This window comes from Crinia signifera, chromosome 4 (genome assembly GCF_055691185.1).
Source record: "Crinia signifera chromosome 4, ASM5569118v1, whole genome shotgun sequence".
NCBI classification, from domain to species: domain Eukaryota; kingdom Metazoa; phylum Chordata; class Amphibia; order Anura; family Myobatrachidae; genus Crinia; species Crinia signifera.
In genome coordinates, this window is record NC_139220.1 from 2,953,377 (window position 1) to 2,981,041 (window position 27,665).

At 46.7% G+C, this 27,665-nt stretch overlaps 2 protein-coding genes across 6 annotated transcripts in view; both read left to right on the forward strand.

Annotated features, from left to right (window-relative positions):
- Window positions 1-27,665, forward strand: part of LOC146073550 (solute carrier organic anion transporter family member 1C1-like) — an 86,067-nt gene that overhangs the window by 44,553 nt on the left and 13,849 nt on the right. For 3 of the 5 annotated variants that reach the window (XM_083180742.1, XM_083180744.1, XM_083180743.1), the window contains 2 exons: window positions 24,472-24,570; window positions 26,762-27,004. In XM_083180742.1, the coding sequence (XP_083036868.1) occupies window positions 24,472-24,570; window positions 26,762-27,004 (342 nt within the window). The remainder of the gene's footprint in view (window positions 1-24,471; window positions 24,571-26,761; window positions 27,005-27,665) is intronic. The other 2 variants (XM_083180745.1, XM_083180747.1) reach the window with 1 other exon arrangement.
- LOC146073552 (uncharacterized) lies at window positions 1,269-14,312 on the forward strand. The gene is made up of 12 exons (XM_083180749.1): window positions 1,269-1,703; window positions 2,068-2,139; window positions 2,500-2,562; window positions 3,051-3,131; window positions 3,525-3,584; window positions 3,785-3,865; window positions 7,583-7,660; window positions 8,341-8,409; window positions 9,795-9,971; window positions 10,828-10,878; window positions 12,706-12,741; window positions 14,114-14,312. The coding sequence occupies exons 1-12, from the start codon at window positions 1,565-1,567 to the stop codon at window positions 14,188-14,190; spliced, it is 984 nt and encodes a 327-aa protein (XP_083036875.1). The 5' UTR covers window positions 1,269-1,564; the 3' UTR covers window positions 14,191-14,312.

Below are 27,665 nucleotides of genomic sequence, written 5' to 3' on the forward strand. Positions count from 1 at the left end.
ACTCCACGGCGACGTGGATAGTGGGGTTATGAAAAGGTCGTTGGACACGTAACGCCGCCCCTCGTGGGCTCGCTGCGCTCGCCACGCTTCGGGTCGGCGTTGGTAGTGGGGGTGGTTTACTATGAAAAAAGGTAATCGGGACATCGGTCAGAATGAACTTAGGTCTACAGTCATTAGGTCGACTGTCAGGAAGGTCGACATGGGCCAAGGTGGACATGTGATTAGATTGACACAAGCATTACAGTATGTCAACATTCAAAAGGTCGACATGGTATATTCCAGTGTTTTTGGAATCCGCCATGTGCTGACAGGCGAAACTGTATTTCATGCCCTATCATCCACTAGGGCAGGGGTGTCAAACTCAAATTAATCCGGGGCCGCATCAGCAGTTTGGTCACCCTCAAAGGGCCGGTTCTACATCTTCCCCAATATTTGCAGATAATAATTACCCCGAAACACAATTTTTAAGGACATACTGTATCAGCAAATAATGTACTGTATTAGGTAATGCAGCACACAGTACAGTATATACAGGTACTGTATATACTGTATTTTTTAAAAAATACTACAGTATACAGGTACTGTACAGTACAGTATACTGTATTTGGCTGTACAGTATACAGTATTTGGCGCATGTAGGACACTGTCGCAAGTACTGTACAGTACAGTATGTCGCAGCGTCAGGAGATGGCGATGCGGAGATGTCGGAGCCAAGCTGCGATTGCACGTCCCATGGCTCATTGTATTAGGGTTAGTATTGGTGCAAGCCCTCCAGCTCCCCGTGCCACCGTCGTAGCGGCGTAGCGCTCTCACGCGTGGCCAGACTTACTGTATACAGTACAGTATGTACAGTAGCTGTGATGACGTCCCTGATCACATGACGGTACAAACATTGGGCCTTATTCTGATCGGTGCGGCCCGATGAGAATATGCGGCCACGACCGTGCAGGCGAATCCCCGCCTTCCATACGGATCGCCACCTCCGTCCGTACGCGGATATGTGGCGATCTGCATGAAAGTGGACGGGGATACGCCTCCTCCGTCTTGGGAGCAGCCCCTGCATTCGATGGTCGCCGAACATCGAATGCAGGGCCGCACGCTCCACCAGGTCCCGCCACCCAAGACCACACGGACACTTGTCCGTGTAAAATCATGTATGGGGGCGGGCAGCTGACATCCGGCGATGTCAGATGCCCGCCCCCTACACACGCGTCACGGCTTCATTACCATGCATACGCCCCGCATTTGCAGGGGAACGCCCATGAAACGCGGGGCGTATGCATAGGGTAATGAGGCTAAGTAGCCCCTCACGCCCCTCTACGCCCCCTGTGCGGCGTGTAAAGAATACGTGCGGCGAAATCGCCTGCACATGCGCAGAGTGACCATCGGCGGGATGACCGCATGCGGAGAAATCTGCACCGATCAGAATAAGGCCCATTGTCTGGCGGGAATGCTGTAATAGTAGGTGTGTTGACCAAATGAAATGTCGACCTTGACCAAAGTCGACCTAAACCCATGTCGACCTTGCTTTCTGTCGACCTAGTGGTGTTGACCCAATGCACTAATGTTTGAAAGGACACTACAGTACAGTACAGTATACTGTAAATGTTATTTTTACACAGGACTTCAGAGGAGGAGGAGGAGGGAAATGCAGGCCGATACAGCCCCCACCGCCTCAACAAGCGGCGCCGCTTCATCTGAGAGTAAGTCCTGTCATTTCTTTATTGAGTTTGTGTATTTTTTCTTCAGGGGGGTGGGGGTGGAGCGTTGCGCCAAGGCCTCTGATGCACAAAAGGAGGCAATTGCCACTGGCAGTACTAGTGTACATCCGGTACTGCACTGGCAAATGCCTCCTTTTGAAACAACCACTATCCAGGGCAGCCGTAAGCAGGGAATGCGCAGCGGTATGTGTCCTATCCACTTTGGAGCAGAGTGGATTTTCTAAAGTACAGTATGGCGGGCGCAGCACTTTATAAAATCCAGTCCACGCCTTTTTGCAAACCCAGTAATGAGTACAGTAACTTTATTTAAACAGCACACTTTCTCATTTTTCTCATCTTCACATAGTGCCTCCGCTTGAAGGCGAGGAGGACACCCTGCCCTTGCGGGCCGTTACAGCCTCAGCCGCTCCGTCTGAAAGTAAGTCCTGTCATTTCTTTATTGAGTTTGTGTATTTTTTCTTCCTTTCCAACTTGTGTATTTTCTTGGCGTGCCTTTGGCCGAGGCTGAGGGGACGCAATGCACTTTTCTATTGTCCATGTTGACTGTGTCGACATTCAGTCAACAATAATGAAAAACTCAATGGTGAACTTTTTGACTGTCGACCTAGACCATGTCGACCTAATGCTTGTGTCGACCTGATGACCTGTCGATCTTATCCCATGTCGACCTAGACACCTGTCGACCTTGCAGTATGTCGACCTTATGACTGTCGACAATCTTTCGGTCGACCATACTGTACAATCCATCCTTGTTCTCATTTTTGACATTTTCCCACAGTGACTCCGATTGCAGACCAGGGCACCCTTCCAGCCCCCACCGCCTCAGCCGCTCCATCTGAGAGTAAGTCCTGTCATTTCTTTATTGAGTTTGTGTTTTTTTTTTTCTTTCTCTCCTACTGTACAGTAATTGTGTCTTCTCTTGGCGTGCCATTGGCCCACGCTGGTAGCGTGGGCCAATGGCAGCCTAGCGCAGCCCTGCGTAGTCAGTGTTGTGTCCATGTCAGGGGGGTGGGGGTGGAGCGTTGCGCCAATGCCTCTGATGCACAAAAGGAGGCAATTGCCACTGGCAGTACTAGTTTACATCCGGTACTGCACTGGCAAATGCCTCCTTTTGAAACAACCACTATCCAGGGCAGCCGTAAGCAGGGAATGCGCAGCGGTATGTGTCCTATCCACTGTGGAGCAGAGTGGATTTTCTAAAGTACAGTATGGCGGGCGCAGCACTTTATAAAATCCAGTCCACGCCTTTTTGTAAAGCCACCCCAGCCCCATTTACAGTAATAAGAGTACGGTAAGTTACTTGTTCTCATTTTTGACATTTTCCCACAGTGACTCCGATTGAAGACCAGGGCACCCTGCCCTGCGGGCATGCTACAGGCCCCCCCTCAAGCATCGCCACGATGCTAAGCAGTAAGTCCTGTCATTTCTTTATTGTGTTTTGTGTTTGTGTGTTTGAACTTGTGTAGTTTTTTGCCGTGCCGTTGGGCGACGCTGTCAGCATCGGCCAACGGCAGCCTAGCACAGTCAGCGTAGTGTCCCCACGGGAGCCCTGCACAATTACCGTAATGTCCCCGTCAGGTACTGTAGCTCTGCGTCTCGTGCACAAAGGGGGTGGGAGTGGAGGCGTGCGGTACGTCTGATGCACGACGTTTTGACCTAGACATTATTTATCTACAGTATACAGTACTGCAATACTGTATACTCTACCATAACCTCAGTGATCACAGTAGTGTGTGTGAACTAATGTTTCAAAGGACACTACAGTACAGTATACTGTAATGTACTGTAATTATTTTTACACAGGACTTCAGAGGAGGATGGAAAGGGTACTCCCCAGAAGGTCCCCTCAAACTTTGGCAGCCAGTAAGTGTCCTCCCGACCTGTTCATACAGTACCCCCAGTATCCACGTTGACGTGGAGTCTATTTTATCAAGTGTGGTGGGCACAGCACTTTATTGAAAACAGTCCACGGCTTTTTTTTTTTAACACCCCCTCCTCCCCATTTAGAGTAAGAATAATAACTTTACAGTATTTTAACAGCACATTTTATCATTTCCCCACAGTGCCAAGCCTAGAGGAAGACCAGGGCACCCTGCCCTTGCGGGCCGTTACAGCCCCCAGCGCCTCAGCCGCTCCGTCTGACAGTAAGTCCTGTCATTTGTTTATTGAGTTTGTGTATTTTTTCTTCCTTTCCAACTTGTGTCTTTTGTTGGCGTGCCGTTGGCCGAGGCTGAGGGGACGCAATGCACTTTTCTAGTGTCCATGTTGACTGTGTCGACATTCAGTCAACAATAATGAAAAACTCGATGGTGAACTTTTTGAATGTTGACCATACCCATGTCGACCTAATAATTTAGTTTTCCTAATGACCATGTCTCCCTAACCCATGTTGACCTTCAGTCATGTCGACCTTCATGCATGTCAACCTTCAGTGGTCGACCTAATGCTTGTAGACCTACAGTAATGTCTGTCTTTCCTATGACCCATCTTTGTTTGCTACTACAGTACAGTATACAGGTTGAGTATCCGGTATCCGGACATCCCTTATCCGAATGATTCCAAAAACCGTGGTTTTTGGAATCATTCGAATTTTTTTTTATTTTTTATTTTTCAACCCCTAACCCTCTTTTCATACTTACCAAGTCCCCGGGCGTCCACAGCAGGCCTCCGGCATCTTCTCCAGGGTCTCCAGCGGTCCCAGGAATGCATTGCGCGAGTGTGTGCGCGCGCCGGTGACGTCACCAGCTCCCGCACCCATAGACCTCACGGACACTTGTCCGTGTAAAAGCATGTATGGGGCCGGGCAGCTGACATCCGGCGATGTCAGATGCCCGCCCCCAACACATGCGTCACAGCCTCATTACCATGCGTACGCCCCGCGTTTGCATGGGAACGCCCATGAAACGCGGGGCGTATGCATAGGGAAATGAGGCTAAGTAGTCCCTCACGCCCCTATCCACCCCCTTTGCGGCGTTAAAAAAAATTGTGCGGCAATTTCGCCTGCACATGCGCAGAGTGCCCTCTGCACATGCGCAGATCGAAAATATCGGCGGAACGGCCGCATGCGGCCGTTACCGCTTAGATCAGATTAAGGGCCTGTATACTGTATTTGTGAAAATCTGAAAGTTTTCTTCAAATGTGATGACTGGATTCCCCTTTTCAAAGCTGCATACTGTACTAGAGATGACAGTTCACCCTCCTTTCTGTAGTGTTAAGTGCAGACCGATAATTTGATTAAGGGTCACTATAAACCTGGACTGCATTGTCTAAAAAGGACATTTACATTTGAATCTTGTATCTGTGAAAGGAAAAATCACACTATTAGCCTCCCCACTCCAAGTACACTAACTCATTAGCATTTCTATGTGTTAAAGCTCTCCACCACCAACCCCCACTAATGTATTGTCGTTTATAGGATACTGTATTTGTGAGAAACTGAAGCCAACCTTCCCTCGATGATTTAAATAAAAATTAAAAGACATGAAATGTTAGCATTGAAAAATGTTGGTTGGTTTATTTAGCAAAATATTTTGTCAAAAAGTTATACAGTATTCAGTGATGAAGCGCACATACTGTAGCGGTATAAAAGTGCAGCATCACCCATGTGCTCCCCCCAGTCCTCTGCCCCTGCAGCAGCATTCAGTTGGTCGACCTAAAGATGGTCGACAGTCATTAGGGCCTCACCACTAGGTCGACATACTGCAAGGTCAACAAGTCATTAGGTCGGCATAGGATTTTTCACTGTTTAAAGAGCCGACAGGCGGTATTTCATGCCCTAATATCCACTAGGGCAGTGATGGCTAACCTTGACACTCCAGCTGTTAATGAACTACACATCCCAGCATGCCCTGCTACAGTTTTACTATTTGGCCATGCTAAAACTGATTTTTGTAAACCCAGTAAGGAGTACAGTAACTTTATTTAAACAGCACACTTTCTCATTTTTCTCATCTTCACATAGTGCCTCCGCTTGAAGACCAGGGCACCCTGCCCTTGCGGGCCGTTACAGCCCCCAGCGCCTCAGCCGCTCCGTCTGACAGTAAGTCCTGTCATTTGTTTATTGAGTTTGTGTATTTTTTCTTCCTTTCCAACTTGTGTCTTTTGTTGGCGTGCCGTTGGCCGAGGCTGAGGGGACGCAATGCACTTTTCTAGTGTCCATGTTGACTGTGTCGACATTCAGTCAACAATAATGAAAAACTCGATGGTGAACTTTTTGAATGTTGACCATACCCATGTCGACCTAATAATTTAGTTTTCCTAATGACCATGTCTCCCTAACCCATGTTGACCTTCAGTCATGTCGACCTTCATGCATGTCAACCTTCAGTGGTCGACCTAATGCTTGTAGACCTACAGTAATGTCTGTCTTTCCTATGACCCATCTTTGTTTGCTACTACAGTACAGTATACAGGTTGAGTATCCGGTATCCGGACATCCCTTATCCGAATGATTCCAAAAACCGTGGTTTTTGGAATCATTCGAATTTTTTTTTATTTTTTATTTTTCAACCCCTAACCCTCTTTTCATACTTACCAAGTCCCCGGGCGTCCACAGCAGGCCTCCGGCATCTTCTCCAGGGTCTCCAGCGGTCCCAGGAATGCATTGCGCGAGTGTGTGCGCGCGCCGGTGACGTCACCAGCTCCCGCACCCATAGACCTCACGGACACTTGTCCGTGTAAAAGCATGTATGGGGCCGGGCAGCTGACATCCGGCGATGTCAGATGCCCGCCCCCAACACATGCGTCACAGCCTCATTACCATGCGTACGCCCCGCGTTTGCATGGGAACGCCCATGAAACGCGGGGCGTATGCATAGGGAAATGAGGCTAAGTAGTCCCTCACGCCCCTATCCACCCCCTTTGCGGCGTTAAAAAAAATTGTGCGGCGATTTCGCCTGCACATGCGCAGAGTGCCCTCTGCACATGCGCAGATCGAAAATATCGGCGGAACGGCCGCATGCGGCCGTTACCGCTTAGATCAGATTAAGGGCCTGTATACTGTATTTGTGAAAATCTGAAAGTTTTCTTCAAATGTGATGACTGGATTCCCCTTTTCAAAGCTGCATACTGTACTAGAGATGACAGTTCACCCTCCTTTCTGTAGTGTTAAGTGCAGACCGATAATTTGATTAAGGGTCACTATAAACCTGGACTGCATTGTCTAAAAAGGACATTTACATTTGAATCTTGTATCTGTGAAAGGAAAAATCACACTATTAGCCTCCCCACTCCAAGTACACTAACTCATTAGCATTTCTATGTGTTAAAGCTCTCCACCACCAACCCCCACTAATGTATTGTCGTTTATAGGATACTGTATTTGTGAGAAACTGAAGCCAACCTTCCCTCGATGATTTAAATAAAAATTAAAAGACATGAAATGTTAGCATTGAAAAATGTTGGTTGGTTTATTTAGCAAAATATTTTGTCAAAAAGTTATACAGTATTCAGTGATGAAGCGCACATACTGTAGCGGTATAAAAGTGCAGCATCACCCATGTGCTCCCCCCAGTCCTCTGCCCCTGCAGCAGCATTCAGTTGGTCGACCTAAAGATGGTCGACAGTCATTAGGGCCTCACCACTAGGTCGACATACTGCAAGGTCAACAAGTCATTAGGTCGGCATAGGATTTTTCACTGTTTAAAGAGCCGACAGGCGGTATTTCATGCCCTAATATCCACTAGGGCAGTGATGGCTAACCTTGACACTCCAGCTGTTAATGAACTACACATCCCAGCATGCCCTGCTACAGTTTTACTACTGTATTTGGCCATGCTAAAACTGATTTTTGTAAACCCAGTAATGAGTACAGTAACTTTATTTAAACAGCACACTTTCTCATTTTTCTCATCTTCACATAGTGCCTCCGCTTGAAGACCAGGGCACCCTGCCCTTGCGGGCCGTTACAGCCCCCAGCGCCTCAGCCGCTCCGTCTGACAGTAAGTCCTGTCATTTGTTTATTGAGTTTGTGTATTTTTTCTTCCTTTCCAACTTGTGTCTTTTGTTGGCGTGCCGTTGGCCGAGGCTGAGGGGACGCAATGCACTTTTCTAGTGTCCATGTTGACTGTGTCGACATTCAGTCAACAATAATGAAAAACTCGATGGTGAACTTTTTGAATGTTGACCATACCCATGTCGACCTAATAATTTAGTTTTCCTAATGACCATGTCTCCCTAACCCATGTTGACCTTCAGTCATGTCGACCTTCATGCATGTCAACCTTCAGTGGTCGACCTAATGCTTGTAGATGATGGCTAACCTTGACACTCCAGCTGTTAATGAACTACACATCCCAGCATGCCCTGCTACAGTTTTACCATTTGGCCATGCTAAAACTGATGCAGGGCATGCTGGGATGTGTACTGTAGTTCAACAACAGCTGGAGTGTTAAGGTTAGCCATCACTGCACTGGGGCATTGTGTGAGAATAAAATAGTGTGCCGAGTGCATGGACACTTAAAACTACAGTACAGTACAGTATGTCGACATTCGGATAAAAAAAAACAGTGAAAAACCCCATGTTGACCTTTTGACTGTCGACCTAGACCATGTCGACCTAATGCTTGTGTCTGGCGTGCCGTTGGCCGTTTGCTAATTGCGGTGACATGTCTTCCAACAGCCCAGCAACCCCCTCAACAAGTGGGAGCTCCCAGACAGCTCTGGAGAGGCCGTATCAGCCCTCCACCTAGTAAGTACAGTACAGTACATGTTTTTGTTTACAGTATTTGTTAGTTTTTCTCTCTATGGGGCTGCATCAGATGTTACAGTATTGTACAGTGGTGCAAGTAGAATTTTTTTCTTGGTGGTACTGATAGCTTCCACCAAAAATGGGCGTGGCCATGTGTCATGAGGGGGCATGGTCACACAAAGCTAGGGGAGTGACTTATACCCACTTTAAACCAAAATCCTTGGTTAGACCTGATCTTTGTACACAGGAGTTTCCAGGGTTGAACCCAGCTTTATACCCCATTTACACAGCACTATGTCCCAGGTCGGACCCAGGTCTGCGCCATTTATACTGAACCTGGGTCAGCCCTGCTTTTCCCTTTGGATGACATTAAAAAATGTCCATTTTAGGACTGATAAACTTCCAGTCAACCTTCCGTCATTGATTAAAAAAATAAAATAAAAAAGACATGAAAAGTTAGCATTGAAAAATGTCGGTTTGTTTATTTTGTTAAATATTTGTTCAAAAAGTTTTATTCAGTGCTCAAGGACACATAGCGGTATAAAAGTACAGCATCAACCATGTGAGCTCCCCTGTGGAACCTGGGGTGGGACCATTTACACCACCCACGACCCAGGTCCAACCAGTGTTTAACTTCGGTCAGGACCTGGGTAGGAAACCAGTGTTACTGGACCAGGGTGGCCCCTTTTACACCAACACTGACCTGTGTCCAACCTGGGTTTCTCACTTGGTGTAAAAGGGGTATTAATGACAATAGTAGCATGGCATTGGGAGACAGGGAATGAGAAACAGGGAATGACTGGGGGTGGGTTGGCTCTTGCTTGGGGAGAGCCGGGCAGCTTGTACTGTACTTACAATTGTGGAGCCTGCTCTTCATGCTGTCGGCACCGTGTGACAGGCTAAATCAGCAGTAGCCAGTAGCTGCATACAGCACCAATCATAACACTGGGTGGGCGGGCTGCGGATGCATTACAGTATATTTAGACTTACAATAAAAATAGAATTGACAGTGGGTCAGGGAATAAGTGGTACTGCGTACCTGCAACATATTTCTCCGTACCACGCCGTACCCCCTTACTTGCAACACTGGTACTGTATCTCTACCAGTACAGTACAGTACAGTATATTATGGAGGCAAGTGCTGCTAATATACCCCACCTCCCTTCCATGCCCTCTTACACATGCGCAGAAATACTGTACAAGTGTGTCTGCTTGTGCTCACCTCTGAATTAGGCACTCTGTCTCTCTTCACCCCTCTCTACTGTACAGCATACAGTATCCTCTACGCTCAAGACTTTATTGTTACCTATTGTACTGTATTTATTGTTACCTAGTATACTGTACTGTATCAGCAAGCTCAAATTTTGGTGCAATTTTTTTTACAGACCTGCAATACCCAGAGGTGCCAAAGGAGGACAGTATGGACACCTGCAGTATGGACACCTGGAGCTGTTCATCCCCGGAGCCCCAGGAAAATTGGAGCTACTGTTCCTGCCGCTCGGAGGAAGAAAGCGAGGTGGCAGCAGCGCTTCCTCCTGCATCCAGCAGAACTCCCCCAGGGTGTAAGTACTGTACTCATGGCCAGCAACAGCAATCCTGGGGCCCCATAAATTGATCTCTCTGGGGCCCCTTCCCCATCAAGCATAGTAGTGGTGTGGAGCAGGGGGGGAGTAATAGTGTGGAGAAGGGAGGGAGGGAGGGAGTAATAATGCAGAGCAGGAGGGAGGGTGGGAGTAATAGTGCGGAGCAGGGAGGGAGGGAGGGTAGGAGTAGTAGTGTGGAGCAGGGAGGGAAGGTGGGAGTAATGGTGTGGAGCATTGAGGGAGTTGTGGAGTCCACCTGTAAAGCCATATACTGTACAGTACTGTACTGTACCTGTGCACTACAAAATTCCCTCAATATTGCCATTCTGTATACTGTACAGAATGACCCATACTGTATGAAGAATGCCCCCCTTTAGTGCCTACAGTAATTACAGTATGCATTCAAAACCCCCCCCCCCCCATCACCTAATGCACAATGCCCCCTGACTTGTGTAATGCCTTCATTCATCAACACTCACTGCTGCAACTGCTTCTGCTGCATTGAATACTGGCCTACAGTATGGATAGCTGTCCTGAGATTCTGTCTCCAGGAGCAGCTGAAATGGGAGCTGCTCCATCTGTACATTACTGTACACAGAAAGTTGTGCTCCACTATGACAATTCTTATGACTTTATTGGTGTTCATACAGTACTGTACAGTACACTAGTGTACAGTACTGTATGTGCTGCAGTATGAGACACTATTGTTCAGTACTGTACAGTAAAGTATTTGTACTGTACTGTACAGTAATGTACCGTATGTACTGTACAATACTGTATGCTGTACTGTATTACTATTGTTACAGAAAATGATCAAACATTTCTTTTTCCACAGTGCATTCCCCTTGGCTACCTTGGCAGTATGAACAAACTCCTCCCCAACCATGTAAGTAGTAATAGTAGCAGTACGTTTATTTATTAGGCGCCACCAGTGGCGCCGGAAGGGGGGGGGCGAGGGGGCAGCTTGCCCCCCCCAAAATTACTGAGGCGCTAAAGCAGCTGTGCGGGCGGCTGATTAATCAGTAATATACAGTAGGCGGGCGGGCGGTGGGCTGATTAAGCTTGATCCAGCCTCCCGCCCATCCGCCTATATTACTGATTAATCGCAGCCGCCCGCCCGCACAGCTGCTTTAGCGCCTCAGCAAGAATCCGATTCCTATTCGCAGCCGTCCGCCCACATGGATGACTTCTGCGGGGAGATGTTGAGAACCAGCGCCCGCCAATCACAGTGGCTGTGGATGTGATGCGTCCACAGTGATTGGCGGGCGTGATGCGGGCCGTAGGGAGGGAGACTGGTCGCGTGGATCAGTGCATGGGCGGGAGCCGCGGGAGCATCCTACAACAGCCGCAGCAGCAGCCATCACGCTGTGCTGCCACAACTAAAACTTAAAGGTAAATGCTGCTCCTCTCACCCTCCCTTCCCCAGTGACTCCTGGATCCAGGGGTTGTCATTTACCCCTGGATTCACAACCAAACAGGTTTATGTAATTATGTCTGATTATCATAATCAGACATAATCACATAAATCTGTTTGGAGGTGACAGTGCCACTTTTTCCACTTTTTACGAGTAAATGACAACCCCTGGATTAATGTCAGTCCTGGTGTCTCTGGCCACATGTACTGTATATGCCGCTGCCCGGTGTATAATGGCCACGTGTATATGCCGCTGCCAGTGTGTATAGTGCCCGGGGGTAACATATAGCAATTTAGGGTGCGCCAAAATGAGATTACTGTATATCTTGCCCCCCCCCCAACCTAAAAACGTTCCAGCGCCCCTGGGCGCCACAAAGTGTCCACAGCGCCGTACATACAGTACTGTAGCAAACAAAAAAACAAATTACAAGGTAACGTACTGTACAGGGTGTGTTGAAAATTACAGCATACTGTAAATAGGGGTACAGTATACTGTAGCTGGTAGAACTAAAATCAGCATCAGTTCAGAAGTACTGTAGGTGTTGAAATGAAGTACAGTACAGTACAGTAGATGAAGGGAACAACAGGAGAGGAGCACAGGTGAGGTAAAGAGGTAGGGTGAGTACGTGAGGAAGGAGGGCCCTACTCATAAGAGTTAACAGACTACAGTAAAAGGAGGACGAACGAAAAACAATAGGATACTGTACTGTAAGTACTGTAGGAACAGATGGGAACGGAGGCATGATAGGAGGATCAAAAGAGGTTAGGAGGAGGGATAGGCTAGTCGAAAAAAGTGGGTTTTGAGGGAGCGCTTGAAGGAGGTAAGGGAATCAGAAAGCCTGATACAGTAGGTGGCGGGAGGTTGTTCCAGGAGGCAGAGGTAGAGTGGCGGGAGAGGAAGATGAGCCTAGCAGCAGCGTTAATAATGGATTGGAGTGGTGCAAGGCGTGTTCGAGGTAACCCAGAGAGAAGGATGTTGCAGTAGTCAAGGCGGGAGATGACAAGAGAGTGAATGAGAATTTTGGTCGTGTCAGTGGAGAGGAATGGTCTGATGCGTGAGATGTTGCGTAGGTTAAAACGGCAAGACTTGGAGAGAGCACGAATGTGGGGGGTGAAAGAGAGGGAGGAGTCAATGATGACACCAAGGCCGCGCGTTTGGTCGGTGGAGGTGATCTCGGTTTCACCAATGCTGATGGAGATAGTGGGAAAAAGGGTACTGTAGTATGTTCGGGGGATGGAAGATTAGAAGTTTAGTTTTAAACTAGTAGTAAACTGACAGTGCTTTTTTTTTTTTTACAGCAACTCCTGCACCATCTGAGGATGAAGACCAACAAGGTACAGTACAGTTTTATACTTCTTAATACTGTAACTTACAGTACAGTACAGGTATTTTTAAACCTTTTTTTTTAATTGCAAGATCCCCAGCATACAGTACTGTAGCACAGAGCCAACAGTAGGGACAGCGCTGTCCCTGCTGTTGAGATAGGGCTACGCCAGCCTGCTGCTGGCGCAAAACCAGCAGCGGGCTGAATGGTCAGCAGTGCTGACCGTTCATACATTTGGCCTGCTATCATTTAGATAGCAGCGCCGATATGGACAGAGGCGCATAGTGCCCCTGTCATTTACTGCATGCTGGCTCCTTAATACATTGGGGAGATGTGGTATCAGTGCACATAACGTGCGCTGATACCCCTTCTCCCTCATATCGATCTTTAATACATCTGCCCCTCTGTACCCAGTGTGCTAGGTGCCAGTCTGCATTGTCCCAGGGACGCTTTAAGGGGCGGGGGGGTGTGTGTGTGCCGGTGGGGAAGCAGTGCGGCCACGGCGGTGATCATCAGTGTGCTGTGTGCAGGGGGCAGGCAGCAGCGGCAATTACAACTTTAAAATAATGTGTCCATTGACTGTCCGTCTTCTGATTGGCTGAGATAGAGCACTCTCAGCCAATAAGCTGCCGCCAGAGGGAGGCCGCTGATTGGCTAAGAGTGCTCTATCTCAGCCAATCAAAAGCTGGACAGTCATTCGACACATTATTTTAAAGTTGTAATAGCCGCCGCTGCGGCGGTGCACACTGATGATCATTTGAGATCCGCCGCAGCCCGCCCCCACTGCTCCTCACAGGAACCGCTGCTGCCCCATGCCTGCTCCTCACCGGCACCGCTGCTGCCCGCCCCACTGCTCCTCACCGCCCTGCAGCTCCCCGGTTTTGTAATTGCACATCAAGGGCCAAATTGTTTGTGAGCCTCCCGGGGAGCTGCCGGGAAGCTCGCAGGAGAATTGGGTCCGAATTGTCCTTAGGACAAGTCGGTCTAATGAACCTGCATTGTCTCAGTGGCATATCCAAATTTACATCAGATAAATCACATGTGATTTATCTGACGCAAATTGGATGTAAAGAATGGCACATCTAGTGTCAAATTGTACAGTACTGTACAGTATGTAGGCCTCCTGGGAAGCAGCCGGGGAAATTCAAGGGAAATCAGATGCAATTTTACAGGTACAGTAAGATAAATCTCATAGTGCATGGGGGCCTTTAGCCTCTGCTTGGCAACATCATGACGTCAGGCCATCTGCCAGTCATGATTCCTCTTGGCCTTTTTGTGCCTTGCTGAATGCAGGAGCTTATAAACACTGTAATAATGTTTACTGTAAAGTACTCAACTTGTATTATTGTTCTAAAACTGTTCATTTTTTTTTATTTTCACAGATGCCATACGAAGTGAAATCGGGAGACTCATTGGGGCAGAAAATCAACTCTTTGATTATATTGTAAAAAATATATAAATAATGAATTTTGTTTTAAATGTGCAGTGCTATTTATTTGTGTTACTATCCATCTTAGTAGTAGACTACTTTTTTTGGGGGGGTTGATCACCCCGCCCATGGAAACGGAGCCACCAGGGCAATCCCTGGCCCGCCAGAAGGCCGACTACAGCGCGCAGCATGTCACTTGCCATCTCCCCGGCACTGGCACAGTGGGGGTCATGCAAAGCAGCAGAGATTTGGAGACAGGGAAGTTATAAAACAAGTCCCATTCTACCCACCCCCCCACCCCCCCTTAATGGAATTACAGTACTGCGGTGAATTACAAGGTGAGCAGGAGCCGGACAGCCAACACAATAATCTCCCCTGGTCTCCTTCACACTGCCGGACAGCCTCTGCACTAATCCACGCTGGTCTTCCACGCAGCCACACATCCCAGAGCATGGGCTCTGCCGACCTGCAGCAGCGGCAACGCTGCTCTCTCCCCCCGGCTGCTGAAGCTCACGCTCCACTGGAAGCACCCTCCCCCTTCACCTCTCCCGTGGTCATCTTCTTCCTCCCGGGTTCCATTGGCAGCACAAAGAAGAAGGCTGGCTCTATACCTAGCAGCTACAGTAACTGCGGACCACAACAGACACAGGTACTCCCACTCGCCTGCTCTCTCTCACACTGTGCATCTACAGTATACCATGCTCTCTCTCACACTGTGCATCTATCCCCTGCTCTCTCTCACACTGTACACCTACAGTATCCCCTGTTCTCTCTCCCACTGTCTCCCTATCCCCTGCTCTCTCTCCCACTGTCTCTCTATGGCCCCCATTTATCATTGATCGCATTTACAATGCGATCTGGGCGGAATATTACAGTACAGTACCTCCAGGATCGCATTGTAAAATGCGATCATACAGTATCACCGGGATGTACTGTATCACCTGCTGTGCGCAGGGACAGGGCTCCGAAAGGGGGGCTGATACATCGGGCAGCTTCGCATCCCCCATAGAAACCTATGGGGGATGCGGCCGGCGGTGCTGCAGGGGGGGATCGCAGCAGGGATCGGAGATTCCTGCTGCGGTCCACCTTAATACTGTACATTTCAGTGCTACAGTACTTAATATTTGTGCATCTATCCCCTGCTCTCTCTCCCACTGTCTCTCTATATCCCCTGCTCTCTCTCTCACACTCTCTCCCCAATGAACCCCGCCCCCCCCAGCATTACACACACACACACACACACACACACACAAAAGCCAAATACTGTAGTACAGTATATGCACCTGCACCCCCTGACACACTTCCCAGGTCACAGCACAGACACACAGGTGTACTCATTACTCACTGACACACTTCTGCAGAGTGCGCACAATGCCTGCTACCCTCTCCAGCCGCGACCTCCAAGCTACAACTCCCCTCACAGCCGCAAAGCCGCCTACTACCTCCGCAGTGCCGCTACCCTGACACCCACCACTGCACTCAACTCTCCGCCGCTGCCTGCTACAGTACTTCAGCACCTGCAAGGACTACCGGTACTTTATTGACAAAACACAGCATTGACCAAAAATATTGTACAGTACATTACAGCACTTCATTTTTCTTAAAACATACAGTACAGTACAATACAGTGCAGGAGAAGTGTTACAGTATTTACAGTATGCATGTACTGTACATTACATTACATTCAATGACGTCAGGCAAGACCCTGTACAGATGGTTTGCAGTTTGTCTGGGGACTTAACGTAGAATACAGTATAATAATAAAAAAGTACAGTAATTCAATCAGTCCTAACACAGTATTTTAAGTAAAGTACAGTACAGTATTTTACAGTAGGTGACAAGAAAGCTTTTTCCAAGGCAGTGGGTCTCTCTTTTGTCCCAAACACGCTTGATTTTGCTCATGGTAGAGTGGTATGGGGAGAGAAGAAAAAAAGAATAGCGTTAGTACTGAATGGTCACAAGGATTTCAGGGGGGGGGGGGGGGGGGAGGGTAGACACATGTTGGCAGGGGAAGAGGAGGGGATAGAGGGAGAGAGATACAGTAATGTACAGTAAGATCATTGGTGACATTTACAGTATTAGAGATCGATGGTGGGTTTTTGGCGATTTTTATCGCCAAAACGGCCGTTTTTTCATTGTTTTCCCAAATCCATTTTTGTAATGGGTGGCGATTTGCGGCATACTGTAAATCGCACTTTTCTAAAAGTGCGATTATTTTTAACTCCGGAATTCGCATTCGTGTGCTTTATTTTAACATTCTTTTTACAGGTGGGCTACTAGTCCCAGCGGGCCCATTAATGCCACGCATGCTGGGACTTGTGGTTCCCCAAGTCCCAGCCTGCTGGGGAGGTCTGCTGGCACTTGCAGTTCTCCTGTATTAAGCAATGCTAGGAATGACAATTTAACCCTATCAGGCCGGCGTCCAATGGCCAGGGACGCCGGTGACAGCCCCAGGCTTCAGCCCTGGACGGGTGAAGGCTGGGGGGGGGGACCCCTTTATTGGGGGGGTCCCCACTCCTCCAGGTACCACTTTTCATGCCGGAATACACACCTCATTAAATATTCTAGTTCTGGAAAAAAAAGCGATTTAAAAAAACGGCGATAAAGGGCGATTTGAGCAAAAATCGCATTTTCGGAAAAACGGTAAACACAATAAATCTCGCCCCATAAACTTACTTTTTTCCATTTCATTGCCTGTCCTTTGCTCTCTGTCCCAAACACGCTTGATTTTGCTCATACTGTAGTATAGTGGCATGTGGTGGATAAGGGGAGAAGAAAAAAGAATAGCGTTAGTACTGAATGGTCACAAGGGTTTCGGGGGGGGGGGAGGAGACACATGTTGGCAGGGGAAGGGGATGGGAGAGAGGGAGAGAGATACAGTAATGTACAGTAAGATCATAAACGTACTTTTTTTCCATTTCATTGCCAGTCCTTTGTTCACTGTCCCAAACTCGCTTGATTTTGCTCATGGTAGAGTGGCATGTGGTGGATACAGTAAGGGGAGAAGAAAAAAGAATAGCGTTAGTACTGAATGGTCACAAGGGTTTCGGGGGGGGGGGGGGACATGTTGGCAGGGGAAGGGGATGGGAGAGAGGGAGAGAGATAATGTACAGTAAGATCATAAACTTACTTTTTTTCCATTTCATTGCCAGTCCTTTGTTCTCTGGCCCAAACACGCTTGATTTTGCTCATGGTAGAGTAGAAAAAATAATAGCGAGGGAGAGATACAGTACACATGACAATCTGTAACAGTGTTGTACAGTAAGATCATAAACTTACTGTACTTTTTTCAGGCCAGTGGTTCTTCCTTGTTCTCTGACCCAAGCAAACTGCAATGTGTAGTACATGTCAAGTAAACATTGAAGGGAGGGAAATACAGTAAGTTGTGAGGTGGACAGCGAGTAAAAGGAGAGGTACTGTACTGTACAGTACAGTATACTGTACTGTAAGAGACTGCTGCGAGGGGTTCATTTTTACAGGTACAGTACTTTATACTGTATTATACAGTACTGGAGAATCTACTTAGCAGTTGCATGCCCATTTCGCTCAATGACGACAGGCAAGACGGTGTCCAGATGGTTTATGTACTTAATACACTGGACACGTGTCAGTTTTTTTTCCCAAAAAGTCCTGATCCCATCCAAAAGTTCTTGTTTATTTTTCGGTTTCACTTCATTCCTGATGAACTTCTTCATTTGTGCCCAGACCATTTCAATTGGGTTCATGTCCGGTGACCTAAAGTATACGTAGTACAGTACATACAAAAGTTAAGTACTACTGTATTAACATACTGTACAGTACAGTAGTAATAAAATCACGACTGTACAATAAGTAGTGTACTGTAGTTCAGTAAATGCTGTTCGAATAATACTCACTCTGGTGGTGTGCGTTGCCAAATTATTCCTCTCTCTTCCATGTATTTTGCAGAAGCAGAATGTTTTGGGTCATTATCTTGGAATACTCTGTGTCCAGATGGATAGTATTTTCTGATAAATGGCACCAAAACACGATCGACTATTTGTTCTTGGAAGAAGATCTTATCCATAATCCCTACAGAGATACAGTACAGTAAGATGCCATTAACATGTACACATTTCAGGGTTCTGAGTTGTTTAAAACTACAGTACAGTAGAAATGTACAGTACAGTACCTTCAAAAACTAACATAGGTCCAGCACCCCTGCGAGATATACCTCCCCATACGTGGACTTTTAATGGAAACTTTGCTCGTGGTTTCAATGAGATAAAGGTAGGTTTGCAGAAGGACATTCTTGAGAACCTCTCCATAGAAACAGAAGTTTCATCTGTGAAAAGTACATCATTAAATTTTTCGGCACTGTCAATCCACTGTTGAGCTTGTATCACTCTCTTTTCTTTATTGACATCTCTTATCATGGGATGCAGCCTAGAGGTACAGTAAGTAAAGAAAAATTAGGACCATTGAGGCATTAAATGCTTATGACTTGCAGTATACAGTATTGTAAAATTAAGGTTGATGTACTGTACAGTACAGTATTTTACATTACCTTGTGCGACAATATCTCCATCCCATTGTTCTTCGCATCCGTTTCACACTGGAAACTGAAACGTCCATATCATAGTCCGAATGAAGAATGTTTTTTATTTTTCCAGCAGTACGCTCATCATCACCACAAGTTAATTCTTCTACAATCTTTTGGACTTTCCTATAGTATAACACAGACAAAAATGATTGTACAGCATACTGTACAGTACAGCAGGCATGCCCAAACTGTGGACCTCCAGCTGTTGTGAAACTACACATCTGTATCTTTCTCTAATAGCAAATCGATGGCACAGCATGATGGCAATTGTACAGTAGTTTCACAACGGCTGGAGGGCCACAGCTTGAAGCCGCCTGGTACAGTACAGTATACAGTAGTAATGTACAGTACAGTAATTATAGAATCTGCTAATACTGTATAGAGTACTGTACTTACAATGTGCAGTGAGAAGAAGTTCTGTATCTGGGGCGCATCCTCATAGAAGCATGATTGCGCACAGTCTGTAAATGAACTTCAGTACCACTTTCTTTCAGCCAAGCCTGGATCTCTCGTGTTGTCTTGTTATCTTGCTTCATCTTGACGATGATCTGGCTCATTTCTTTGGTGATTTTTGGCGGCATGTTTAATCTCAGGAACTGTGGAGACAAGATACTGTACAGTAATGTACCGTAAATACAGTACTGACCAGTAATGGAAATTTTGGTACTTCGGCAACAAGTCGACTGGCTGTCAGCCGGGCAGGCAGGAGTGAAGTTGGGGCCGGACGTGCTGCCAGTAGGGTTGCCTTCCCTTAATTAGTGGTATGCGATGCGATGATAATAGACAAGTACCAAATACAGTACAGTCTCCAGGATTAAAGGGATGAGGTGGCAACCCTAGCGGCCGGTAATGTGTGGCTCATAACAACACAGAGCAGGGGGAAGGAGCAGGGACAGGAGAAGGGGAGGCGCAGAGGCGGTCCGCAAGTTGAAAGCACGCGCGGTGTACACACACACACAGCGATGATGGATGAAAAATTATCCATCATCGCTGGCATGCTGGTCAAATCAGCAGACGGGAGACTTTGCTAGTGTTGTGTCTCCCATTGGTGGCCTACACTATACACACTTGGAGATTTACTGTAGATCTGAAAATTGGCAAAAAGTAGCATGATTAAAAAAAAATGGGGTACTTGTGTATTATCAAGGCGCCCACCATTTCCATCGCAGGGCATTGTACAACCAAAAATCGCATCGCATGTGATATGAAGCGATAGGACCGATTTTTAATTGTACAGGCAACCAGATGAGTACCCTGATGGGTAATGACTATTTTAAATGCACCACCATTGTTAACGAGACCCCATTATCAACACCAACCCGAAGCGTGGCGAGCGCAGCCAGCCCGCGAGGGGCGGCGGTACGCGTCCTCTGACCTTTTTATACCCCCACTACACACGTCGGCGTGGAGTTTGGAGTTGATTTTACAGTACAGTATATAGAGCGCAGCGAGCCACTGAACCTGAAGCGTGACGAGCGCAGCAAGACCCGTGAGGGGACGCGTAATACTTGTGAAGTAATGCGCGTGCCCTCGCGGGGCTCGCTGCGCGCGCCACGCTACAGTGTATACTGTACTGTACAGTAAGATCAACTTCACGCCGACGTGGATAGTGTGGGTATGAAAAGGTCAGAGGATGCGTACTGCCGCCCCTCGTACTTACAATACGAACACCCACAGCTAGGGGATTTTGTACACAGCTAGGGTATTTTTTTACACAAATACAGTACAGTATGAGTGCAAAATAGCGAAAAAATACGTTATTTACAGTATTACACCAATTGTATTACGGAGAGAACTAGTATTTAGCAGCCTAAAGTAGCCCACCCTAATAGAGTACTGTCATCGCTAGTCGGGGATCTGCGGCCCATACACACCAGGCAATTTTAACACATTGTACAATATTCTCAATGGCGCTATCTCTACTGCACTGCACTGAACGTGTAAGGCATCAAAAATCACGATATCACTACCACTGTAGATACTGTATACAGTAAGTCTGCGAAACAGACTCTAGTATTTATGGACAGTGGGGCAGGTGTATTAAGCTTTAACAAGAGGTACTGTAAATCCAAGGGTGATAAGGAGAGATAAACATCCAGCCAATCACCTCCTAACTGCCATGTTACAGGCTGTGTTTGAAAAAAGTCAGAAAGGAGATGATTGGCTGGACGTTTATCTCTCCTTATCACCCTTGGATTGAATCTCTTGTTAACGCTTAATACTGTACATCTGCCCCAATACTCATAGCGGCAGCCTGCAGTATCTGAATACAGTATACACAGCAAGCGATGGTATACAGTATTCTGCACCGGGTGCATTTGAACAGTAGGAAAAGAAGGGAAACAGCTTCATTCAGGGAAGGGTGGGAACCGAGCGCTTCCGCGCAGGGACCGTTTTGTAGTGCTGCTTACTGTATACTGTAATGCAGCAATCAGTGAAATGTACAAATGACTGTACTACTGTATAGTGTACTTACTGTACTGCTCCAGCGAGAAGATACAGTAGTGTTCTTGCGGAAGGAAGGCAGTATGATGGTAAAACGGTAGAAACACGAACGCAGCAACAACTTGACTTTGGATTCAGCAGAATGAATAGTCCAGGTGTACAGGTACAATCTCGTGCTTGTATACAGGCAAGAGATGAAGAGACGATCCGTAGCAATTCTACACGGTTTAGATGCAGAAAAACAAACTGGATTGTTTGACAATTTTAATGTAGCTGAATTTATGCTGGCAGAGACAAAGGAAATCCTTCATGAAGCTGATAGGTGCATTTGAATTATGTACAATTACCAGCGAAACAAAAAGGCAGACTGAAATTAACATACTGTATGACTGCAATCAACATCTTATTGTCTGAGGTGTCGGTCTGTGTCTGAGTTTGGAGAAATCTATTGTTGCTGAAAAAAAACGTTCTCTGTAGCGCAGTACAGTATGGGTATTAACTATCGTTTTTGTTTGTGGAAAAGTCCGAAAGATTTTGATAAGCACCAACTACTGTAACTGTATTAGTTTAAAAAAAAAAAAAAAAAAAGAACGTTTAAAAAATAAAAATATAATGTAACCAACTGAGGATCGAACTACTGATACTGAGATAGTGAAGCCGTGCCTCTACCCGCTAGGCCACTATTGCCTGTGATTTTACCGCTGGCAGATGGTTAACATGGCATCTGCACCAATCAAATACAGTTCATGACCATCCAGTACGTCACTGCGGCTGCGAATAAAAGAAAAGAACTCTGTCCGTAAAGTAAGGACAAAATCCGTAGTGTAAAGTATGATACTGTAGGTCCTCAAATAATGTTTTAAGTAGTCATCCAGCTATAGCAAAGGTTAGCATGGCTTCTGTACCAATTACATAAATGACCGTACGTAGCTGCTTCTGCGAATAAATACAAAACAATCTGTCCGTAAAGTAAGGACAAAATCCGTAGTGAAAAGTGGCTGGTTAGCAATGGTTAGCGAATTTAATCCCGAAACACAGTCCTCAAGGCAAGGAGTTGTACCTGAAAAGCTAAATCTACTGTATTTTGCGAAAAATAACCGTTCTCTGTAGCGCAGTATGTATGGGTATTAACTATCGTGTACTGTACATGGAGACCTGCCATTGTGAATTTTTGTTTGTGGAAAAGTCCGAAAGATTTTGATAAGCACCAACTACTGTAACTGTATTAGTTTAAAAAAAAAAAAAAGAACGTTTAAAAAATAAAAATATAATGTAACCAACTGAGGATCGAACTACTGATACTGAGATAGTGAAGCCGTGCCTCTACCCGCTAGGCCACTATTGCCTGTGATTTTACTGCTGGCAGATGGTTAGCATGGCTTCTGCACCAATCAAATACAGTTCATGACCATCCAGTACGTCACTGAGGCTGCGAATAAAAGAAAATAACTCTGTCCGTAAAGTAAGGACAAAATCCGTAGTGTAAAGTATGATACTGTAGGTCCTCAAATAAAGTTTTAAGTAGTCATCCAGCAATAGCAAAGGTTAGCATGGCTTCTGTACCAATTACATAACTGACCGTACGTAGCTGCTTCTGCGAATAAATACAAAACAATCTGTCCGTAAAGTAAGGACAAAATCCGTAGTGAAAAGTGGCTGGTTAGCAATGGTTAGCGAATTTAATCCCGAAACACGGTCCTCAAGGCAAGGAGTTTTACCTGAAAAGCTAAATCTATTTTGCGAAAAAAAACGTTTAAAAAATAAAAATATAATGTAACCAACTGAGGATCGAACTACTGATACTGAGATAGTGAAGCCGTGCCTCTACCCGCTAGGCCACTATTGCCTGTGACTTCACTCCTGGCAGATGGTTAACATGGCTTCTGCACCAATCAAATACAGTTCATGACCATCCAGTACGTCACTGCGGCTGCGAATAAAAGAAAAGAACTCTGTCCGTAAAGTAAGGACAAAATCCTTAGTGTAAAGTATGATACTGTAGGTCCTCAAATAATGTTTTAAGTAGTCATCCAGCAATAGCAAAGGTTAGCATGGCTTCTGTACCAATTACATAAATGACCGTACGTAGCTGCTTCTGCGAATAAATACTGTACTAACAATCTGTCTGTAAAGTAAGGACAAAATCCGTAGTGTAAAGTATGATACTGTAGGTCCTCAAATAATGTTTTAAGTAGTCATCCAGCAATAGCAAAGGTTAGCATGGCTTCTGTACCAATTACATAAATGACCGTACGTAGCTGCTTCTGCGAATAAATACAAAACAATCTGTCCGTAAAGTAAGGACAAAATCCGTAGTGAAAAGTGGTTTGCAAAAATCCGTAGCGTAAAGTCTTAACGTGGAGCATTAGTCACCCAGTGGTTAAACTATGTATTGCATGGCGTGGTACATAACGCAGGACATAACGTGATCTGCAACTCGCGAGTCAGAGCCCTCAATGGCGCGTTGTAAACCACGATGTACCAGGCCATAACTGTATACTGCATAACGCCGCCAATGTTCTTCTGATGTGACAAAATCACTTCTGTTACCTCCGCCGACTTTGAGTGTAACGTTGTTGGAATCTCCCTGCAATCTCCAGTGGGTTTATGCGTCAGAGCCATAGCCAGGTGCATTATGGGTATGTCTGGGCGGATCTTGGTATGGCCAAGGTTATTATTGGTGAGGATTGATGTATCAGGAGCAGAGACAGTTGGATTGTGGGTGTCACTGCGCGGATCATGGCTTATGGTAAAACATTGTACAAAAGAATTTGGGAGGTATTATTATATTACACTGCATTATTCTCCATTAAAGAAAACTCCGATAGTAAGGTATATACCGGATGGTACCTTGTCCCACAATGCTTACACCAAATGTACCCGGCAACCTCCAACCGTTGCTGGAGACAATGCGGTCACATCGGATCTGGTGGTCGTGCACTAATATCACACCCTTTTAGTCAATGGTACAATCTCTGATATCCTCATGGCCACTCCCCTTGTGCCGGGTTCATTGCTCCCCCCCCCCCCAGTTTGTCGCTTTTCTCTTTCTTTTCCCCTCTTCTCTTTTCCTCCCATCCCGCTCTCTGTACCTTTCATCTCCTTGTGGAATCTGGCCCTGCCAGTATGTTCTCCAGTTTCTAGTTGCACCGTTTGACGTTTGCTCTCTGATGCAGGATGTTCCCGATTTACCTGGTCATCCCCTCTTTTGTCACGACTGCTTTTGTTGTCTTTGTTTGATAACTCTTCAATAACATTATTTGATTACGATATATTACTCTGCGTTCTCTTGTATGTTGTTTCAGCTTGTGTCCAGACTGCGGCTGTTATAGGGCCGATATTTGGATTTCTTTTGGGATCACTGTGTGCCTCATTGTTCGTCGACATTGGAGCTGTGGATTTAGGTAACTAGAACAATCTTATCGATAACGATATCGGCGACGCCGCGATACGTATAGTGTGTACTCAGCTTAATCTAGATCATAGGCGTAGTCACGGACTGATATACTGTACATACAGATAGTGGTAGATGCTCAAATTAGTTCAGTAATACTACTAAGGTGCATGGAAGGGAGGGGTTAATACTGGTTAAGCAAAACAAGACATTTTTTCCCCCAGCACACTGAGTGGTATTAGTAACCAATCTAGAACACTACATGATAATAGAATTCAGAGATATTGGTTACATATACCTGAGCAGGTGTATGCTATGCCCCCAAGCCACATCAAGGCTTCTCTGTATATTGGGGGTCCCTAGCACTATATCTAGGTGTAGGGTGCGGCACTCCAAAAACTGTCATAAGCTAGAAAGCCCAGCGCGGCACGCCAGTGAGATACTATGAATTCTGTTATGTTGTGAGAGGCAGAGAGGAGCTTGTATTAGGTGGAGATTCAGGTCCTGATATGCCACATGTAGTAGTCTGGGGTTGCTCTAAGGTAGGTAGCTCTTAAGGCCCCCATACACTAAGCCCCCGACTTCCCCCTGAGCTTCCCTGGCAGCTCCCCGGGGGAGCTTGATAAGATTGGCACTTGATGTGCCATTTTTTACATGTGATAAATCGTCTCGATTTATCACATGTAAGCACGGGGAGCAGGGGGGGGGGCTGCAGAACAGGGCTGCTGGTGGGGGGCGCTGCTAAGGCAGCGTGCAGGGGGCGCTGCGGGGGACAGTGACAGAGCCGGACAGGGGGAGGCGGGAGCTGTCAGTGCTCGAAAAAAAAGCCCATACAATGAATGGGCAGCCTGTGATTGGCTGAGCGCTCTCTCAGCCAGTTGCTGACTGGCTGAGAGAGCGCTCAGCCAATCACAGGCTGCCCATTCATTGTATAGGCTTTTTTTTCCAGCGCTGACAGCTTTTCCTGCCCGGCTCTGTTACTGCCAACTCTGTGTCCCCCGTAGCGCCCCCTGTCTTACTAGCAGCACCCCCACCCTGCATTGACGGCTCCCTGCGGAGGTAGTGCAAGCGGGGACCACAGGTGTCGCAGAGCAGAGACTGTCGGCGCGGCGGGAGAATAGAAAGAAATCTTATTGAAAAGACTGGGCAGCCGCTGATTGGCTGAGAGCTCAGCCAATCAGCGGCCGCCCGGTCTTTTGAATAGGATTTCTTCCTATTCTCCCGCCGCGCTGACGGTCTCTGCTCTGCGACGCCTGCGGTCCCCGCCTGCACTACCTCCGCCGGGAGCCGTCAATGCGGGGGGGGGGGGGGGGGGGGCGCTGCTGGCTGTATATAAAGATATATCGGATCTGAACCACGTGGGTGATAAAAAGCACCCATGGTGGCTCAGATTCCAATATATCTTATGTTCTGTAGGTCCGACTCTGTGATCCGGTCCGATGCACGCGGGATCGCGCATCAGATCAGATCTCAAATACATGCGATTTTGGACCGATTTCACCCGATTTATCGGCCCAAAGGGCCGAAATCGGATGAAATCGGCCGAAAATCGCATAGTCTATGGGGGCCTTAAGTTCAGATATATCAAGTAAGGAGCCATTATCATGGCTCCGGGCTGGTTAATCGTAGACCCAATTTAGAGTAACGGTGGTGTGGGGTGCGGTGCCGCTGGACTGGTTGAGATGGGTGGCTTTAGTGCGGCATGCCCTTACATTCTATTAACACTTTTCCCTCACTAACACTATCTCTCTTCTATTTTAATTACATTTCATTTTTTATTTTATCTCTCTCTATATATAGCTTTGGCTTCCTATCACTAATTATTGGCACTATAGTATCTCACTGGCATGCCGCGCTGGGCTTTCTAGCTTATGACAGTTTTTGGGGTGCTGCACCCTACACCTAGATATAGCACTAGGGACCCCCAATATACAGAGAAGCCTTGACGTGGCTTGGGGGCATAGCATACCCCTGCGCAGGTATGTGTAATATCTCTGAATTCTATTATCATGTAGTGTTCAAGATTGGTTACTAATACCACTCAGTGTGCTGGGGGAAAAAATGTCTTGTAGTCACAGACTGAGTTTACTCTTCTGGTTGAATTCTGTTGATTACATTTTGATTTCACTTCTCATTAAATACAGTAATCTCTCTCCTGGTATTTAGTCGTTGATACATGTGACCGCCATGTTTCTCTACAGACAGGGTATCAATTACTCCGGAGGATGATCAGTGGGTTGGGGCATGGTGGCTTGGTTACTTGGTAGCCGGAATAATCAGTCTAGTGGCCACTATACCATTTTGGTTTCTACCAAAAGAGCAGCAAAAACCTGACCTTCAAACTAATTCTATTAGACCCTCCGAGCAGCGCCAATTCATCCTCACGGATCTCAAAAAAGCAAAGATTCACCAAGACCAAGAACAGCTGCCAAAATCATCCAAAGGTAGAAAAATAATGTCATGTCTGTCTGCGTGTGTGTGTGTGTGTGTATGTGAAATGATATATATACTGTAGTATACAACAACATCCAATGCAAACGTTTTGTTCCTCTCTGGGACCTTAATCCTGGCCTGATCATCTGATGCTGAGGAGTTATTGAGGGAGAGAAGGCTGGGTTCTCAGCACACGGCTCCGGTCCAGGTTTTCAGACCTTCACGGATTTATACTCTGCTCAGGGTGCTGATGCCTAAAAGTGGCCAGTTTGTAGGGCAAGTATTGTAGAGGCAGGGACCTGGACAGTGCCTGGAAGCACTGAGAGGCAGCGCATACAAAGCGCTGGGTGGAAAGTTTGTACATTAGTTTCATGTTATGTTTATTGTTGCATGTACTATATGACATTACATCCTCGCACACACTCCTGCCGGCGACCCTGTTATATATGGACAGTACAGACAGAAGGCACGGTGCCGGCGACCCTGTTATATATGGACTGGACAGACAGATGGAACGGTGCCGGAGACCCTGTTATATATGGACAGGACAGACAGATGGCACGGTGCCGGAGACCCTGTTATATATTATATGGACAGGACAGACAGATGGCACGGTGCCGGCGACCCTGTTATATATTATATGGACAGGACAGACAGATGGCACGGTGCCGG

What these genes read in the sequence shown, in the direction of transcription:
- LOC146073552 (XM_083180749.1), top strand. Translation starts at nt 1,565, where the DNA reads ATGTTTGAAAGGACACTACAGTACAGTACAGTATACTGTAAATGTTAT. An exon ending in CATCGCCACGATGCTAAGCA is followed by an intron (nt 3,132 to 3,524) that starts GTAAGTCCTGTC and finishes ATTTTTACACAG; the next exon opens with GACTTCAGAGGAGGATGGAA. An exon ending in CTCAGCCGCTCCGTCTGACA is followed by an intron (nt 3,866 to 7,582) that starts GTAAGTCCTGTC and finishes ATCTTCACATAG; the next exon opens with TGCCTCCGCTTGAAGACCAG.